Here is a 16,910-nt window from a genome sequence, read left to right as displayed (position 1 = left end):
CAAGAAGGAGGATTATATACCCCAAGCTCACCAGAAGGTGATCAGACATTTGCAACAAAGTATCAGAACTTTTCCTGGAGAAGGAAAGGCTGCATGTAAAAGTAAAAACAGAAATGTTTTCAGTTAATAGAACGTTAAATAAATGGGCCTTTTTAAACAAAAGTTAATTATCTTCTTATTTTTCTTGTTATCCTCTTAATGAGCAACCTGTATTAACATAAAAAAACTCCAAAAGAGTCAGTGCCTCACCAACCGTGAACCTCACCACACGTCACTGTTGCCCACGTATCATTCTGTGGACTTGAGTGCCCATACAAAGAATCCCACACGTCGGTAACTCAGTCTTGTTGTGTTATCAATGCACTCTGTGAGTCCACCTGTGTTCATCATGTGTCTTTATTACAAAATGTGCCTGTTAGCCTGCTCTCAACTCCCACTCGGAAGTCATTGTCCCCCAGCTGCGTTACTGGTTGAGTAGTCACAACACAAGTCTCTTCTTTTTTTTTATTGAGTACGGCTGCACAATAACCAACGAAAGCTGCAAGCACCAGCACTTTGATAAAGAAGGTGAGAAACACTATTGAATTTAAGAAATAACTTGTAGCAAAGTGCGACAGTGTTGTCCGTGTGGCTCAGTCCTCCCCTCCTCCCTCCCCAGTCCTCGCCAATAAGAGACCTCAATCAAGATAAAAGTGAAATGTCCATTTCTCCCTTGCATTGGAATTTATATGCATTTCATATTGTTTTCTGCATGTAAAATTATAATTGTTCTTTGTTTAATTGTTGGATTTACATTGTTTCCTATGGGAATTTTTTTCAGGTTTTGTACAGTTCGATTAATAATGAAAATAATGAAAACCGAGCTACTACTGTGTTTGGTCTACGGACAAAAATGCAAGTGTGAATGCAAACCGTACCACAATAAACTGGCCACCAAGTATCTTTAAAAAAAATTTTGGTCCAGACCAGAGCACAGGACTACAAGTGTGAACGCACCCTTAGTGGTGTGTCCTCAAAATAATTAACAATGCTACCCTCTCTTATTTTTTCCTGTGATTACCTCAGTTACCTCAGAGGAAAAGGAAGACAACACTCACGAGAAGAGCGAAGACATTACCGAGGACGCCAATGAAGACAACAAAAATGGCCCCAATGATGACGATGAGAATATAAATGACACCAATGATGACAATGAAGATAACAACTCACACAACAAAGAAGGCAGCATTGAAGACAACGACAATGTTGACGATAACAAAGATTTCATCAAGATCATTCGTCAGGTAAAACTGGCTAATTTTATTATCTGCCACTAAAAAACACATCTACTGTATAACACATTTACTGTCTCGGTCCCTGCTGCATTTTGCCCTCGCAGAAGTTCATCAGTTGTGCGGACTTTTTGGGTGTCACTAAAGAGTCATGGCTGGAGGACCATGAGAAGGTGCTGGATAACTTCATTGAGGACACATCTATTCCCACTTTGGTGGTCTACTTTGACACAGACATGACACTAAAAGTGGAATATTCCATTCCACCACAGGTACAGTGTATTTCCTCCTCTGTAATTGGTAACTATAGTTCACCAGGATATGAGGTCTATGTCAAAGTGTTGCTTAACCTTACCAACTTCCTCACTAGGTAGAACAACCAAGTCGCTGTGCTTTCACACGGTACTGAACCAAATTGTTGACGTCATCTTCCACATTCCATGTCAGGTGGTGGAGGAGCTGGTCTATTTTATGCGCGAGCCAGGAGCCATGATCACCGCAGAGACCTTCTACTTAGAAGTGGAATATGGGGTGGTGCAGGGTGACCCCACTGAGAGCCTGCTTCACTTCCTGACCAGCTTACATACAGATGACAAGGACATTAGCAGTGACTGGGAGAAGGGCATCAAGGACAATTACACCAACGGCATGCACAATTACCTGGCCATCCTCACAGGTGGAGTGGGGCTCAACTTGATTTATTGTCATTATTGCATCATTAGGAGTATGTAATGTTTTCCATGTCATGTTTGAACAGATGACGTTAGTAAGAAGGAGGGTAAGACTGTGTTGTACATCCCAGTGGAAGGCCTGATTGACAGTGCTGAAGAGGGCAGCAAGGACAGTCATCTGGTGCAGAGGATGGAATGTAAGTACAGTATGTACAGTAAGCACAGTGCTAAGGATTTTCAAAGTAGAATCTGATTCGTTAAATTTTGTCCATAGTCGACTATTTTTTTTTTAGAGCAGAGCTAATGGCGATCCTGAGAAATAAACAGATCTCATTTGACTTTTTCCACCTCAAACAAACAGGCTAAAACACTCAGACAAACAAATAAGCATCGTAGGTGAGCAACAACAGTACCTTAATTTATTTAGTGACACAGAAAGCAGGACAAACATAACCAAAACACAGTCGCTGTCGGCACACATCAGAAAAGTGCACATAAAATAGGAACAACATGACTTGAATCGAATCGTCAAATAGTCGACTATTCTAAGGCACCTCTAGTGCAAGCGCTGAATAATAAAAGTCTCATTGTAGCGTATTCACGATTGCTCTCCACATTTTCAGCTGTCTTGATCCACTGGACGGACCAGATCAAGGAGCTGCTGAACGTCCAAGAAACCACCATGACCGACAACAGTGGTCCACTGCAGGAGATAGCATACTGGGAGCGCCACTCTGCCAAGCTCATGGACATGAGTCATCAGCTGCAGAAGGCCGGAGTCAAGCACATTCAGCACATGCTGGAGCTGGCCAACTCACTCTATGTCAAGCGCTTCTGCAAACTCGCCAAGGAAATGCAGGTGGAGACAGCCATTATTCACTGAGAAATTGTCAAAGAATGACCTTGGTACTTCCTTGGTCTGTCCCCAACCCTCTGACATATAGTAATTGTAATACTCCTAATCAAAATTTTAAAACCAGAAGAATTTACATTTTGCACTGTTGGATCTTAAGGAGGTTCTAAGTAGAGCTTCAAAATGCAAAAAACAGAAATGGTGTGAGACAAAACAAAACATTTGAGTAAGCAGTTTATGACAAACAACCATTACACTGAAATAGGCTGTTCATTAGCTGATCAAAAGTTTAAGACTACAGTCTTTAAAAGTTGAAATCTATGTAATTTTCTGTCAGGTATTCACACATGATCTTTTGATGACAAAGGCAAAAAAGCTTTCCCTCTTTGCATGCGGTCAGATTGTTTAGCTGCTTAAGCAAACCCTCTCACACCGTGCCATTGTTGCTGAGTTTGGACGCAATAAGACTGTCATTTTAAACTTCTTAAAAGTTCATGAGGGTTATGGAACAAAAAAGGAAAAAGGTAGACCCAAAAAAATGTCACTGGCCCTGAGCTGGAGGATCCGATTGGTTTCCCGTCAAGACAAGGGATGACCCTTGGCAAATGAAGGTTGTTACTGGTGCTGAGTGCAGTCCAATAACCAACAGATGACATCTGCGAGAGAAGGGTTTTAAGAACATTGAATGTCTTAAAAGAGCTTGTCTCCTTCAACACCACAAAATTGCGTGTTTGAAATTTGCATGAGAGTACCAAATATGGGACATTGAGTGGAAGAAAGGAAAAGGCAAGAAGCACAGTGGAGGGCACGCCATTATGTTCCAGGGTGCTCTTTCCTTCAATGCAACAATGGAGCGTCAGGTTGTGCAGGGGCATCAAATGTCAGCTGGCAATGTGGATTTCCTGCAGGGTGTAATCCTCATGACTGAAGGCCCTCATCTGTGTGGTAATGACTGGGTTTTTCAACAGGACAACACTGCAGGTCACACTGCCTGCCTGACAAATGACTTCTTCCAGAGGAATGGCACTCTTTTGGGCCATCCTACATGTTCCCCTGATCTAAATCCAATTGACAACATTTTGGTATGGATGGCAAGGAAAGTTTACAAAAATGGACAACAGTTCCAGACAGTGGATTCCCTCCGTGAAGCCATCTTCACCACATGGAACAACATCCTACTAGCCTCCTGGAAACACTGGCATCAAGCATGCCTAAACCAATTTTTTAGATGATTAACAAGAATGGCACAGCTCCTCATTACTGAGTCCTTTTTTGAAAATGTTATTTCTATTTTAGGGAGGCTTCTGGGTTTTTTTGCGCTATGGTCTTTTGATCAGCTGATGAACAGCCTAGTTCAGTTTAATGGTTGTTTGCAATAAGTTGTGTACTCAGATTTTTTTTGTCTCACTCCCATTTCTTCTTTTTGCATTTTGGTGTTCTTAGAAATCTTCTTAAGATCCAATAGTGCAAAATGTAAATTCTTTTTTTATCAGGAATGTATAATGGAAATATAAAACATAACCCCATGGTCAGTGGCAGTAGCACTTGCTCAAATAATTTCTTTGTTGTGTTGCCCACACAGGATTTATCTATGGAGGCACAATCCAACCTGAGATTCCTGTCCTTATTGGTGGAACCCTGTAAAGAACTGGCTCATGTTCAAATAAATGAACTCGCTCCCAAGCTGCAGCACATCGTCAGTCTCATTCGCATCATCTGGACCAACTCCACCTACTACAACACCAACGAGCGGATCACAGGCCTCTTCCTTAAGGTTCATTTACACAATTGGGTGGGCTGTGAGAGGAAGTTGGAGTTTCCAGGGGAAAACCCACACACACATTCATGGGTAGAACATGCATTCTAAGCACAGAGATGGAATGGAGAATCTCCTGACTGTGAAGCCGACATGGTAACCCCTAGGCCACCATTTACAAAATAGTTTGATAAAAATTAGGTCAATTGTCTTCAGTGCTCCAGTATTCTGAAAACATTGTTTGCTGGCAGTTATAAACCTTCTATATGCTGCTGTCTTGCAGACAAGTTACGAGATTATCCACCTGTGCATCAAGAGCATCTCTCTGGACAGGATCTTTGAGGGCTTCGTGACCTCCAGCAAGCAAGCCCTTAACGACTGCATCATGTGCTGCCAGACCTGGAAGAATATCTACGCGCGTGCCGTTGAGGTGCACCATGAGTAAGAGAAGGAAATCCATGCTATTTGGCGAACATATGACTGATGCTTTGCCTTCAGATTAAATTGTTTTGTACACTCCTACTCTTTTTTTTCTACCAGGCAATCTAAAAAAGGCTGGCTTCTGGACCAAACAAACATATTTGTCCCAGTTGATGCCTGTATTCAAAGGTTCAAAGACCTGCTTGAGGTGCACACATTTTAACTATTTGAAATACTGCATGATAGTACCAACTGTTTGTTGTGCGCCATACCAGAGATGCTGTTTGGCTTTCACCTCAGGTATGCGATACGCAGCAGCAGTTTGCCCGCTGGGAAGATGGCAACCAGAGAGCGCTGCCGTGCTTCAGCGGCTATCAGGGCCCCGAGCTTACTCTATCCCTTGTGAAGATTGAGGCCAAGTTTCAGCATGGCCTTCAGATCTTGCGGTCCGTTGACAAAAGCATCCTCGAGGTGGAGAACACTGGATGGCATATTGAGTTCAACAGGTGTGTCCTCCAGTTCAACTATTTTAATTGTAAAATTATAGCTAAATAAGATAGAAAGAATGATGCAACTACAATAATACAATGAAATCAATTTCTAAGGCAGATTAATGTCTGGGGTGTTTACATATGTTTGTGTTTATGCACAGGTTTCGTGCATTTTTAAAAGATCTTGATATAATGCTGCAGAACCTGATCACGTCTGTGTTCAAGACTGTCAACACAGTGGAGGAAGGACTTCGGCTGGTGGACATTTTTAAGCCCATTTCTGCCAGAAAGGTCTTTGCAACATTGCACTCATCCTCAGTGGTCACTGTCTCTATCAGTGCATGCTGCATTCAACTGCTGACCTCTGTCTGCCTTGCCACAGTCTATTAAGAGCAAAATAGACGAGATGGTGGAGGGAATACACAGCATCTTCAAGAAGGAGAACAGCATGCTCACCAGACAGATTGATCCGGAGACGGTGTCCATCCCTAACTATATGCCACCTTTGGCAGGCCAGGCCCACCGAGCGAGGGCCCTCAAATTCCACTTAGAAAGCCTCATGGAAGTCAGTCAGTCTGTTGTATGCAAGTAATTACTGAAACCCTCTTATATTAATAGCTTCTTTCTGCTCTTCCACATCAGGTGCTGAAGAAGATCCCCATCCTGCCCGAGTCACACAGCTGCAGGCAGGCTCTGGTTAACTACAACCAAACCATTCACACTCTGAACGACATGGTGACACAGAAGTTTGCTGAGTGGCGCCAAGGCTTGGAGCTGCAGTATGTCAAGAAGCTCGAGCGACCCCTCTTGCTGCATGGCAAAGACAACAGGATCGAGGTCAACTTTGATACGTGAGGGTCCGAAGTACTCTTCATTGTTGTTGTCCATTGCGCTCTGCAGAGTACCATTCTAGTTTGATGTGTTTTTACCCTCACAGCAACCTGTTGAACCTCTTTGCTGAGATCAAGTCCTGGAGTCAGCAAAATTTTGAAATCCCACAATTTGTGTCCGAGATTTACCAGGATCGGGAAGATCTTCGATGTCTCAGGGAGAGAGCACTGCACTTAGCCCGGGACTATAACAGGTCAGGAGACACAAATATGGACTGAACTATTTATAACAATGGAGCTCCTCCAAATACTCAATGGATGTCTTGTGTGAGTCAGGATCATTGGAATGCTCTCTCCAATTGAGCTGGGTCTGTTTTCCAAGAAAATCCATATGCTCGACAAGAAGATTCAGCCGGGCTTTACCAAACTCTTTTGGATGTTTAAAATATCTGCAAACACCTTCGTCAAGGACTGCATTGTGCATGTTTCCAAGGTTAGAGTTAATTAGAAACAGTCTTTCTGATTGTTTTATGTCCGAATTGGATTCAAGGTAGAACAAAAAAGATTCTAAAAAAGGTCTTTAAAATCCTATCTGAGATGTCTGACAGCCGTCTTCTCCATATTTCTACTACAGGTCCAGGTGATAGTTGACGGCTTCAAAGCATCCAATCTGGCCACTGCTAAACTCTGTCGCCAGATGAGTGAAACACTGCTCGTGAGGCTTGATGGGAAGACTTTGTATAGGTTAGAGATCATCACAAAACACAAATATGTATCAGATTTACCAGAACACAGAGAAAATCAGCATTATCCCTGCCAGGAACTGGGAATTTGAGAATGATCAGCAAACTCACCGACAGCGCCAGCAAGACCAACTACGGTCTGCTCTTCAACGCATTGTTGACATCATGACTTACATACACAACACCTTTTCTAAAGATGGACCTGAGGTACCTCAGCATTGATCGGTGTGTCCATATAGTGTTTTTTTTTTTTACTTAGAGGTGAGATTGTAATTGAAAATGAAACGTAATATCAGTCATCACCAAGCACTGTGCTGTGTAACCCTGTTGCCTCAGGTGCAGGAACACTGGGTCACATACACCGAGAAGGTGGACCACATGCTGGAGGAGGCACTACGCAGCAACGTGAAGCGCTCCATGCAGAAATTAGCACAGGCCATCAACGGAGACCGCAAATCATCACCCACTCCTTTGTTCAGAGTGCTGGTGTCACTGCGCCAGGCGGAACCCAAGGCTGATCTCAGGGTACCAGAAACTATTCTGGCCAATTTCAATAAAGCTGATCCAGATTGGCACTCATTTTAACTGAACATGGAAATGTGACAGGTTGAGTTCTCCCCATCTCTGCGAGAGCTTGCACAAATCTTGGACATTCTGCCTCAGCTCATCAACACTATCTCAAAATTCAAGCGACTGCCCGAGCTCCTCTCCTGCGAACATTCCTCGGAGAATCCCATACACGTCAACATCGGTTTGTGGCAAATGATTACTAGTCGCCAGTTTTACTGAACTGTTGCCAACTCCCCTGTACTTTTGATTGTGTAGCAAATGATGATGAGATAAAAGGCATACAGGCTGCAGTTGGTGCTGGGATGTCAGCCACCGCCAGCCGCCTGAAGGAATATTTGACCACCTGGGACAAATACAGGGACATCTGGGAGACCAACAAGGACTCTTACATACAACGTTACCAAAAACTCAATCAACCGGTTGCTTCTTTTGATGCAGATATACATAGGTACTACCCTGAGTCACACTTTTATTTGTTCTGATACAGGAAAAGATGATAATGAACATCTTTCTTCTCAGGTACACAGAAATAGAAACTAGTATCCAGCAGGAAGAGACAGTCACCAACTTCCAGTTCATCGTGCTGGACTGTTCGCCACTCAAAACCTCACTGGTGCAACACTGTAGTCACTGGCAGTCCAAGTTCATGCAGCTCCTTGTGCGCATCGCAGGCACCCAGCTCAAGGAGCTGCATGCCTCAATGAATCACAACGCCAAGAGGTGGGTAGTACTACAAAGTAACAGTAGTGGTGATGGCTAACAAAGGTGAAGGGAAAAGTAAGATAACAAGGTTTTGTGTGTGTGCGTATCTGTTTCAGGTTGAGTCAACCCAACAAGACACTGGTGGAGCTGAGTGAGAGTCTGCAGCTCCTTGAGTCTCTTCAAGGCCATTTAGTCAAGACAGAGGCTGATATTGTTCTGATTTATGAACAGTTTGCTGTGCTGGACAAATATGGTTTCCCTGTGGAGCCGACTGTAAGCACTTGAGTTATGCAACAGTTGTTCATTGAGATAATTAAGCATGCCCATTACTGTATGTAATATATACTCAGACACTTTATTCGGTACACCTGTATAGTCTAATGGCATCCAAAATGTCTGCCTTGACAAATATATTTGTACTTTGCTGTGGTTTATTTTAGTGCAACTTTTGTGTGCTTGCAGCTTCAGGACTTGCGGGGAACGCTAAACACCAAGTGGGAATGGTTCCAGCAGGTTCTAATCGACAGCGACGTGATGCTGCAAGGGCAAAAACAAAATTTCAAGAGCAGCTACATTGCCTCCTCTGAGGAACTCACCGAGAAGATCCAGACCACTATGCAGGAGTTCACCACTTCAGGTCACTCGCACTTTGTATCTTGTCCATACATGATGTAGAAATGCATGTTGGCTGCGTCTTACATACATCCAACACTATTTGCTTCTTTGTATGTCCAGGTCCATTTGATCCTGCAATCAACACCAAGTTGGCCCTGAGGCTCACATCAGAGCATCATTCCCATCTCGAGGCTCTAAAGGAAGAAGAAAATTCCATTCTGTATGGCCTGAGCTTCTTCAAGATAGAGCAGGAACCTTCCAAAACCATCCAAGCCTTAGAGAAGGTTTGATATATCATCAACAGACATAAGCCTATCCTATCTGAAATAGAGCGAGCTGTTAATTTGGTCCCTATGGTGCAGGACATCAACTACTTGCAGGAAGTGTGGGAGATTACGCAGGATTGGAACTCACACTGGGACAGCTGGAAGGGGGGGCATTTTACATCGCTTCGGACAGAGAATATGGAGAGCACAGCGCAGGAAATCTACAAAACCCTCCACAAGCTGCAGAGGTTACTCAAGGTCAGAGTTCATGAAAAAGCTGCAGATCTGACCTTGATGTGGCTCTACTGAACTTTTGGGTTTGCAGGATAAGCAGTGGGACATTGTTGATTTCTCCAAGAAGAAGGTTGACCAGTTCAGGAGAATCATCCCACTTATTGCTGACATGAGGAACCCGGCCATGAGAGACAGGTACAGCACAGACAGGTCTTGTGGTTTATTTGAATGTACAGTAAATTTGAAGATCATGCTACTCCTCATGCCATGGCTCTTCCAGGCACTGGAAGCAGATCTGTGCTCACGTACAGAGCTCCTTTGACCACACCAGTGATGACTTCACCCTGGAGAAGATCATTTCTCTGGGTTTTGACAAGTATGCAGACTCCATCGGTGAGATCTCTGGGGCCGCCAGCAAGGAACTCTCCATAGAACAGGTCCAGACTCATTAGCAGCAAGGATCAATATGCACTGAGCAAGTTTTTTCACATGGGCTTCCGTATTCCAACTTTTAATTGAAGGGTTTGGAGGAGATTAATAAGACATGGGCGGAATTGACCTTGGATGTTTCCCCGTACAAAGACAAAGGCCATTTTCGTCTGAAGTGAGACTAGACAGAATCGCCTCCACAAGTCCAATATGAAGAGGTATGTTACACTGCATTGTTTTCACTCTTACAGAGGCACAGAGGATGTTTTCCAGGCCCTCGAGGACAACCAGGTGACCTTGTCCACCATGAAGGCTTCTCGGTTTGTCAAAGCTTTTGACAAGGTTGTGGACAACTGGGAACGTCAGCTGTCACAGGTGATGGAAATCATTGAGATGATCCTCACGGTGCAGCGGCAGTGGATATATCTTGAGGTATATTATCACATACAGAAATGAGGCTTACTCTCGCCACATTTTGTTTTCAGATCTTTTATTTTCCCTTTGCCATCGTTGATTTTTGTGCCTGTTTTTCCCCCATCCTTTCCATGATTTTCTACACCTCCAGAATATTTTTCAAGGAAAGGACATCAGGGAGCAGCTGCCACAAGAGTGTAAAGAGTTTGAAGAAATTAGTTCAAGTTGGAAGACCATCATGACTCGACTTCATGAGAACAACAACGCCCTGCAGGGAACGCACCATCCAGGTATCCCAGAAATCGTTACACTAGACATTTGTATCACACTTTTTCTTTACAGATCATTTTAAATCTGGCCTGTGCTTTGTTAGGCTTGCAGGAGACGTTATCCAAAATGAATACCAAGCTGGAAGAGATTCAAAAGGCCTTGGACATGTATCTTGAGTCAAAGAGACAGATATTCCCCAGATTCTACTTCCTGTCTAATGACGATGTTCTGGAGATCCTTGGCCAGTCACAGAACCCGGAGGCAATGCAGCCACATCTAAAGAAGTGTTTCGACAACATCAAGAGCCTGCGCACTGAAAAGGTAAGTCACTTGTTGCAATGAGGATAACTGCACATACTTTACAGAGTGCTGCCATAGTGTGCTGGTGTCTCCTGTAGATGGGCAGAAGGTTGGACGCCACTGCCATGTTCTCCTCTGATGGGGAGATGATTGAATTTATCAAGGCAGTGCCACTGGATAAGCCTGTAGAGGTGCAGTAATCATGAAAAGCAGAATGGATGGCATTAGAACATACAAAAACAAGAGTGATTAATGGCTTGTGTTTTGTGTAGATTTGGCTGTGCGATATTGAGAAGGCCATGCGCAGCACGCTAAAAAATTCACTGCATGACTGCCTGGTGGCACTCAAGAAGATGAAAAGCCAGAGGGACAAGTGGTCCAAAGACTGGCCAGGACAGGTGACTTACCTTCCTTCAACACTCTGAGATCAATCGTCTTTGTCATTTTTAACTAGACTGATATTTCTTTTGTTTTAGATGCTGATCACAGCCAGTCAGATCCAGTGGACAACTGATGTCACCCAGGCATTGATTACCTGCAAGGAATTAGATGACAAGTCTGGCCTTAAAACCATGATGAAGAAACAAGTGCGCTTTTTGTGCCGCTTCATGCAACTTTGCCATTACTTGTCACTCAATGACCATTTGATGGGCTGAACATTTCCGAGCCACAAATAAACTCCTTAATCATACTTGCTTTCTCTCCCAGGTGTCTTTGCTCAGACGATATTCCGAGATGATCCGGAGCAACCTGTCCAAAGTCCTGCGTCTGAAGATTGTAGCTCTGGTCACAGTGGAAGTCCATGCTCGGGATGTCATCGCCAAACTGGCCAAGGCGGGCTGCAATGACGTGAACGCCTTTGAGTGGCTGTGCCAGCTCAGGCTCTACTGGGAGAAGGTTAAAAACAAACAGTATATGGATTAGTGCCAGTCAGAGGAGCACTGCGATAAGGTGTCCACTGACCTTATCACTTAATTTGTCATTTGTCTTTGTCATTTGTTTGTCACCACAGGATTTGAACAACTGCATTATTCGACAGACCAACACACATTTCAAGTATGGCTACGAGTACTTGGGGAACTCTGGAAGGCTTGTCATCACTCCACTTACAGACAGGTGGCCATCACTCATGAAGTGAAAGGATCTTTAAAAACTTGAATAGATTGTAACTCATTAACATTCTGCAGGTGTTACATGACCTTGACAACGGCGCTCCATTTGCATCGGGGTGGCTCTCCCAAAGGGCCCGCTGGCACTGGGAAGACAGAGACCACGAAAGACTTGGGTAAATCTTTGGGGATGTATGTCATCGTCATCAACTGCTCCGAAGGCCTCGACTACAAGTCAATGGGCCGCATGTTCTCTGGCCTGGCACAGGTAGGGAAGGAGGTGTTTGGGGGGGCATTTGCTCGCCATCACGGTCAGATGATCGATTTCCTGCCACCATCCAAACCAGACAGGAGCGTGGGGCTGCTTTGATGAGTTCAACCGAATCAACATTGAAGTGTTGTCCGTGGTGGCCCAGCAGATACTCTCCATCCTGTCCGCCCTCTCGGCGCTCCAAACCAGGTTCCAGTTTGAGGAACACAACATCAACCTGGTTGCGTCATGCGGTGTCTTTATAACGATGAATCCTGGTAGGAGAAATGAGATGTCAACACTGGAAACAGTTCTTATGAAAATGAACCGTTGGCATTAGTTCTGCTCTGTGTTTTTCTCAGGTTATGCTGGTCGTTCTGAGCTTCCAGACAACCTCAAGTCCATGTTCCGACCGATCTCCATGGTGGTGCCAGATTCTACTCTAATTGCTGAGATCATACTGTTTGGAGAGGGCTTTAACGATTGCAAGGTACTGGAAAAAAAATGTTTGCAATAATGTCTCAATCCTAACATCTGCATCCTCTTTTGTCCTTCCCATCCCTCATTTTGTTTCCAGCTCCTGGCTAAGAAAGTGTTCACCCTGTATTCTCTGGCCATGCAGCAGCTGTCAAAGCAGGACCACTACGACTTTGGCCTCCGTGCCCTCACCTCCTTGCTCCGCTACGCTGGCAAGAAGCGGCGAATTTGCCCTAATGTCCCCGGGGAAGAAGTGAGCACTTTAGTCTGTCTTTAAGGCTGCTCCTGTGTTTGTGTCCACATTTAACCTGCACAATTTCTATCCGTAGGTCCTACTCATGGCTATGAAAGATATGAATATTGCTAAACTAACTTCATCTGACCTGCCGTTGTTCAATGGCATCATCCTGGACTTGTTCCCTGATGTAGAAACACCAGCAATAGACTATGGCAAGGTAGGCAACCTTTTTTACTTTACAGGGTGGGTGGGGCAGCTGGGATAGGCTCCAGCATACCCATCATCCTGGACTTGTTCCCTGATGTAGAAACACCAGCAATAGACTATGGCAAGGTATGCAACCTTTTTTACTTCACAGGGGGATGGGGCAGCTGGGATAGGCTTCAGCATACCCCTGTGACCCTAATGAGCATAAGCGGCATAGAAAATGGATGGATGGGAGGGGGGCATTTCATTTAAGGTTATGGTATTAATTAATGAAGTTATTTTGTGTTGTGTATAAAACAAAGACTAGCACAACTTCCGGCCGCCACAATAAAAGCGCTGTGGGTTTCATCATGTCTGACTGCAATGAACAAAATCTGAAAAGTAGCAGTACAACATCATGAATAAAAAGCACAAAATGAATACAGACTCACCATTTGCACGAGCCTGGAGTTTGTTTTCCTGACAAAAGATTATTGTATCGTTGTTTAACTTAATAAACTGCACCGCTCCAACTTAACACAGATATAACGTCATCGCACCTCAACTTTATGCATTCAGACACAGTATCAGCATTTGAGATGAACGAAGAATAGGAAAAATATAAATCTATTTGTGGCATCATCAGAGAAAGATGGAACTTTCACTCCGAGCTCACAACTATGGTGTGTTCAAGGATGCCGAAAAAAGTGAATGAAACAAAACAAAACAACATAAACATACAAAAACTGTGGGGTTTGAAACAGTATATTTTTTAAGTAAAATAATCCTTGTTTCCCAAATTGATATGCATTTACATGAAATTTGATGTAGTTACTAACAAAACAATGTTTAAAAAATGTGTGTCCCGCCCACGGACTGGTACAGGTTGCCCGGTGGTTGGGGACCTCTGGGCTAAGCCAGTCAATACATTTCAAATAATGTTCTGCCTGCATAAAACCTGTGTTTTGCTGACATTTCTCTTTCAGATGAAGGAAGCCATCCAGATAGAACTTCGTCAGAACGGCCTGCAAGTGACTCCTTTTACAATGACCAAAGTCATCGAACTCTTTGAGACCAAAAACTCCCGACACTCGTCCATGTTAGTGGGCAAGACGGGCTGCGGCAAGACGGTCACGTGGAAGACCCTGAAAAGTGCCCTAATTGCCATGCACAACAAGGAAATGGCAGGCTTTGAGCTTGTGCAGGTATTTCATGTTCTCCATGTTAAAACCCTATGTCTTAAAATTGTGACATGCATTCAGTGCTGCTTTTTTGCATTGGGTCTCGCTTTGCAAAAGGATTATCCACTGAACCCCAAAGCCATGAGTCTTGGAGAGCTGTATGGTGAAAATGACTTGTCTACCAATGAGTGGACTGATGGAGTCCTTTCCAGTGTCATGAGAACAGCCTGCGCAGGTAAACGTGCCAAAAACAGATGAATGGTCTAGCTTTAAATTAGGGCTGCAGCTCCTGAATATTTTAGTATTAGTATCCTTAGACTAATCGTGTTATTGGATAAAACGTATTTTAATTATAAATACACAAGAGATAATAAGACATTTCTCTTGATAATGGATGAGCAATTGGTTTAATTTTTAAGATAATCAACAGTTCTATTTTTTAAATTCACATTGTACATAGGAACAAACTGTATTTTCTTGGGTCTGATGGACTACATTGTTGTGTAGTTCAGTTTATCCGAGACTGTTATTTCCTGAAAAAGGAGAGAAATAATTCATTAATTGACAGACTTAATTCCTTATTACAGGATGTTGATGGCTGTCTGTTTATAAACCCTAAACTTAGACAGGCTGACCAGAAATAAGACTAGTATTGTTTATAAGATTTAGAGTTTTTGAGTGTTCAAACTAAAATGAAGACACCTGTAGTGGAACACATTACTCTCAACCAAGCGAATGAGACACAGACTTCCTAGTTCCATTACACATCATTGTCTGCTAGAAATGACCAGCTACTGTTTAGTGAGCTAAAATGTTTTTATTTTCCATCTTCTTAAGTCACAGCGCTGTCTGTTTGCAGATGTTAACCTTAAGGGCAAACCATTGTAATCAACTAGCCACACAATCAGTGTTCATAATTAAGAAAACCCTCGCACCTCCACACAGCTAACATTATGCTCATAAAGTATAAAGTTAATTTCATTGATTTGTGCTACGTCAATTTTACCTTGTCTCTGGTCTTTCGGTTCATTCTGGGTATCTTCGGAGATGCTGCAACATCAAAAGCTCTTCTCTTGTGGTATGTAAGTGGAACGTTACAATGGAAGCACATCATGGTGTTAAACTTGCTGTTTAGCCTGAAATGTTCCGATACTTTCTTTCAACATTTTCTTTCTTTTTTTAATTTTGTTTGCCTTCTCTTTGGTCGTCAATGTTGTTTTCCCTCGTCTTTACTTTCTCTCCACTCCTTCAACCAAACATCTGCTTCTTCCTCTGCATGGGTGACGTAAGTGCATTGGAGACGTAAGCACACGTAAAGATTCAGGGAAAATTTCTCGATTATTTTTTGGAATCAAGGTACTCAAATTACTCGATGAATCGTTTTTCAGTCCATTGCTGTGTGTGTGTATGTGTGTGTGTATTTGTGTGTGTGTGTGTGTGCGTGCGTGTGGGTGTGTGTGTATGTGTGTGACTTGTCATTTTTAGATGACAAACCAGATGAGAAATGGATCGTGTTTGATGGTCCGGTGGACACGCTGTGGATTGAGAGCATGAACTCTGTCATGGATGACAACAAGGTGCTCACACTCATCAACGGAGAGAGAATTTCCATGCCTGAACAGGTGTCCCTGCTGTTTGAAGTGGAGAATCTGGCACAGGCCTCTCCTGCGACAGTGTCGCGCTGTGGGATGGTCTACAATGATTACGTCGACTTGGGATGGAGGCCCTTTGTCCAGTCTTGGCTCGAGAAACGTCAGAGGGTAACCATGATGACAAAATGCAATGTTGCAAAATACACTCAACAAAATAAACACTTGTTTTTGCCTCCATCATTCATGAGCTGAACTCAAACATCCAAAACTTCTTTCTACTGTATGTACATAATAGGCCTAGTTTTCTCAGCATCTTGATATGCCACACACTAGGTCGACGGATTATCTTGGCAAAGGAAAGTGCTCACAAACACAGAGGTAAAAAAAAAAAAAAAAAAAAAGACAGAGAAATAGGTATTTTGTGTACATACAGTAGAAAGGTTGTATGAGTTCAGTTCATGAAAAATGTGAGCTGCGTTTTTGTTTGTAGCGCGTGTCCATTTCCAACATGCACCATGTCTCTGCAGGCAGAGGTGGAACATTTGCAGCCTTTGTTTGACAGTTTCATCGAGAGAACATTGAGCTTCAAGAAGAGTAACTGTAAGGAGTTGATCCCCGTCACGGAACTGAATAGCATTATCTCGCTCTGCCGCCTCTATGAGGCCCTGACCACAAACAAGGTAACACAATGAGAGATGTTTGTAGTGTTTCCCCTCTCTCATGTAGCTAATAACCATTCATACCTCATTGCAAGGTTAACATGTCTGATGCAGACAGCCTGGGTCGGATCGTGGAGCTCTGGTTCACCTTCAGTCTCATCTGGTCCATTTGTGCATCAGTTGATGAGGATGGCCGCAAGAAGATGGATAACTTCCTGCGGGAGTTGGACGGCACCTTTCCCATCAAGGTCCGTGTTTGAGCATCACAACAATGCATTGTCAATCAAACAGTAATTTACATCAACAGTAGGCATCTAAGTGCAGCCTGATTATGAACTTCACAATTAACTAGCTACGATATACTGAATGTTCATATTTTCCAT

General features: G+C 43.4%; 1 protein-coding gene across 1 annotated transcript in view; it reads left to right on the top strand.

Moving 5' to 3' along the window:
* The first annotated feature begins 1,404 nt into the window (after positions 1-1,404).
* The window catches only part of dnah2 (dynein, axonemal, heavy chain 2), a 32,792-nt gene continuing 17,286 nt past the window's right edge, over positions 1,405-16,910 (top strand). The window contains exons 1-42 of the mRNA XM_054800649.1: positions 1,405-1,543; positions 1,719-1,947; positions 2,029-2,139; positions 2,566-2,801; positions 4,378-4,569; positions 5,272-5,477; positions 5,624-5,753; positions 5,845-6,027; positions 6,105-6,313; positions 6,400-6,546; positions 6,629-6,785; positions 6,927-7,036; positions 7,113-7,242; positions 7,372-7,560; positions 7,642-7,786; positions 7,861-8,053; positions 8,125-8,325; positions 8,424-8,580; positions 8,770-8,944; positions 9,043-9,206; positions 9,285-9,446; positions 9,514-9,617; positions 9,703-9,859; positions 9,944-10,026; positions 10,103-10,283; positions 10,417-10,555; positions 10,639-10,856; positions 10,934-11,026; positions 11,108-11,233; positions 11,312-11,422; positions 11,544-11,732; positions 11,848-11,951; positions 12,023-12,212; positions 12,292-12,472; positions 12,557-12,684; positions 12,772-12,924; positions 13,001-13,126; positions 14,082-14,300; positions 14,394-14,511; positions 15,762-16,036; positions 16,396-16,548; positions 16,623-16,775. Of these exons, the coding sequence (XP_054656624.1) occupies positions 1,508-1,543; positions 1,719-1,947; positions 2,029-2,139; positions 2,566-2,801; positions 4,378-4,569; positions 5,272-5,477; positions 5,624-5,753; positions 5,845-6,027; positions 6,105-6,313; positions 6,400-6,546; positions 6,629-6,785; positions 6,927-7,036; positions 7,113-7,242; positions 7,372-7,560; positions 7,642-7,786; positions 7,861-8,053; positions 8,125-8,325; positions 8,424-8,580; positions 8,770-8,944; positions 9,043-9,206; positions 9,285-9,446; positions 9,514-9,617; positions 9,703-9,859; positions 9,944-10,026; positions 10,103-10,283; positions 10,417-10,555; positions 10,639-10,856; positions 10,934-11,026; positions 11,108-11,233; positions 11,312-11,422; positions 11,544-11,732; positions 11,848-11,951; positions 12,023-12,212; positions 12,292-12,472; positions 12,557-12,684; positions 12,772-12,924; positions 13,001-13,126; positions 14,082-14,300; positions 14,394-14,511; positions 15,762-16,036; positions 16,396-16,548; positions 16,623-16,775 (6,663 nt within the window). The 5' untranslated portion in view covers positions 1,405-1,507. The remainder of the gene's footprint in view (positions 1,544-1,718; positions 1,948-2,028; positions 2,140-2,565; positions 2,802-4,377; positions 4,570-5,271; positions 5,478-5,623; positions 5,754-5,844; positions 6,028-6,104; positions 6,314-6,399; positions 6,547-6,628; positions 6,786-6,926; positions 7,037-7,112; positions 7,243-7,371; positions 7,561-7,641; positions 7,787-7,860; positions 8,054-8,124; positions 8,326-8,423; positions 8,581-8,769; positions 8,945-9,042; positions 9,207-9,284; positions 9,447-9,513; positions 9,618-9,702; positions 9,860-9,943; positions 10,027-10,102; positions 10,284-10,416; positions 10,556-10,638; positions 10,857-10,933; positions 11,027-11,107; positions 11,234-11,311; positions 11,423-11,543; positions 11,733-11,847; positions 11,952-12,022; positions 12,213-12,291; positions 12,473-12,556; positions 12,685-12,771; positions 12,925-13,000; positions 13,127-14,081; positions 14,301-14,393; positions 14,512-15,761; positions 16,037-16,395; positions 16,549-16,622; positions 16,776-16,910) is intronic.

This window comes from Dunckerocampus dactyliophorus, chromosome 15 (genome assembly GCF_027744805.1).
Source record: "Dunckerocampus dactyliophorus isolate RoL2022-P2 chromosome 15, RoL_Ddac_1.1, whole genome shotgun sequence".
Classification (NCBI taxonomy): domain Eukaryota; kingdom Metazoa; phylum Chordata; class Actinopteri; order Syngnathiformes; family Syngnathidae; genus Dunckerocampus; species Dunckerocampus dactyliophorus.
This window is presented reverse-complemented; position numbering and strand designations above follow the sequence as displayed.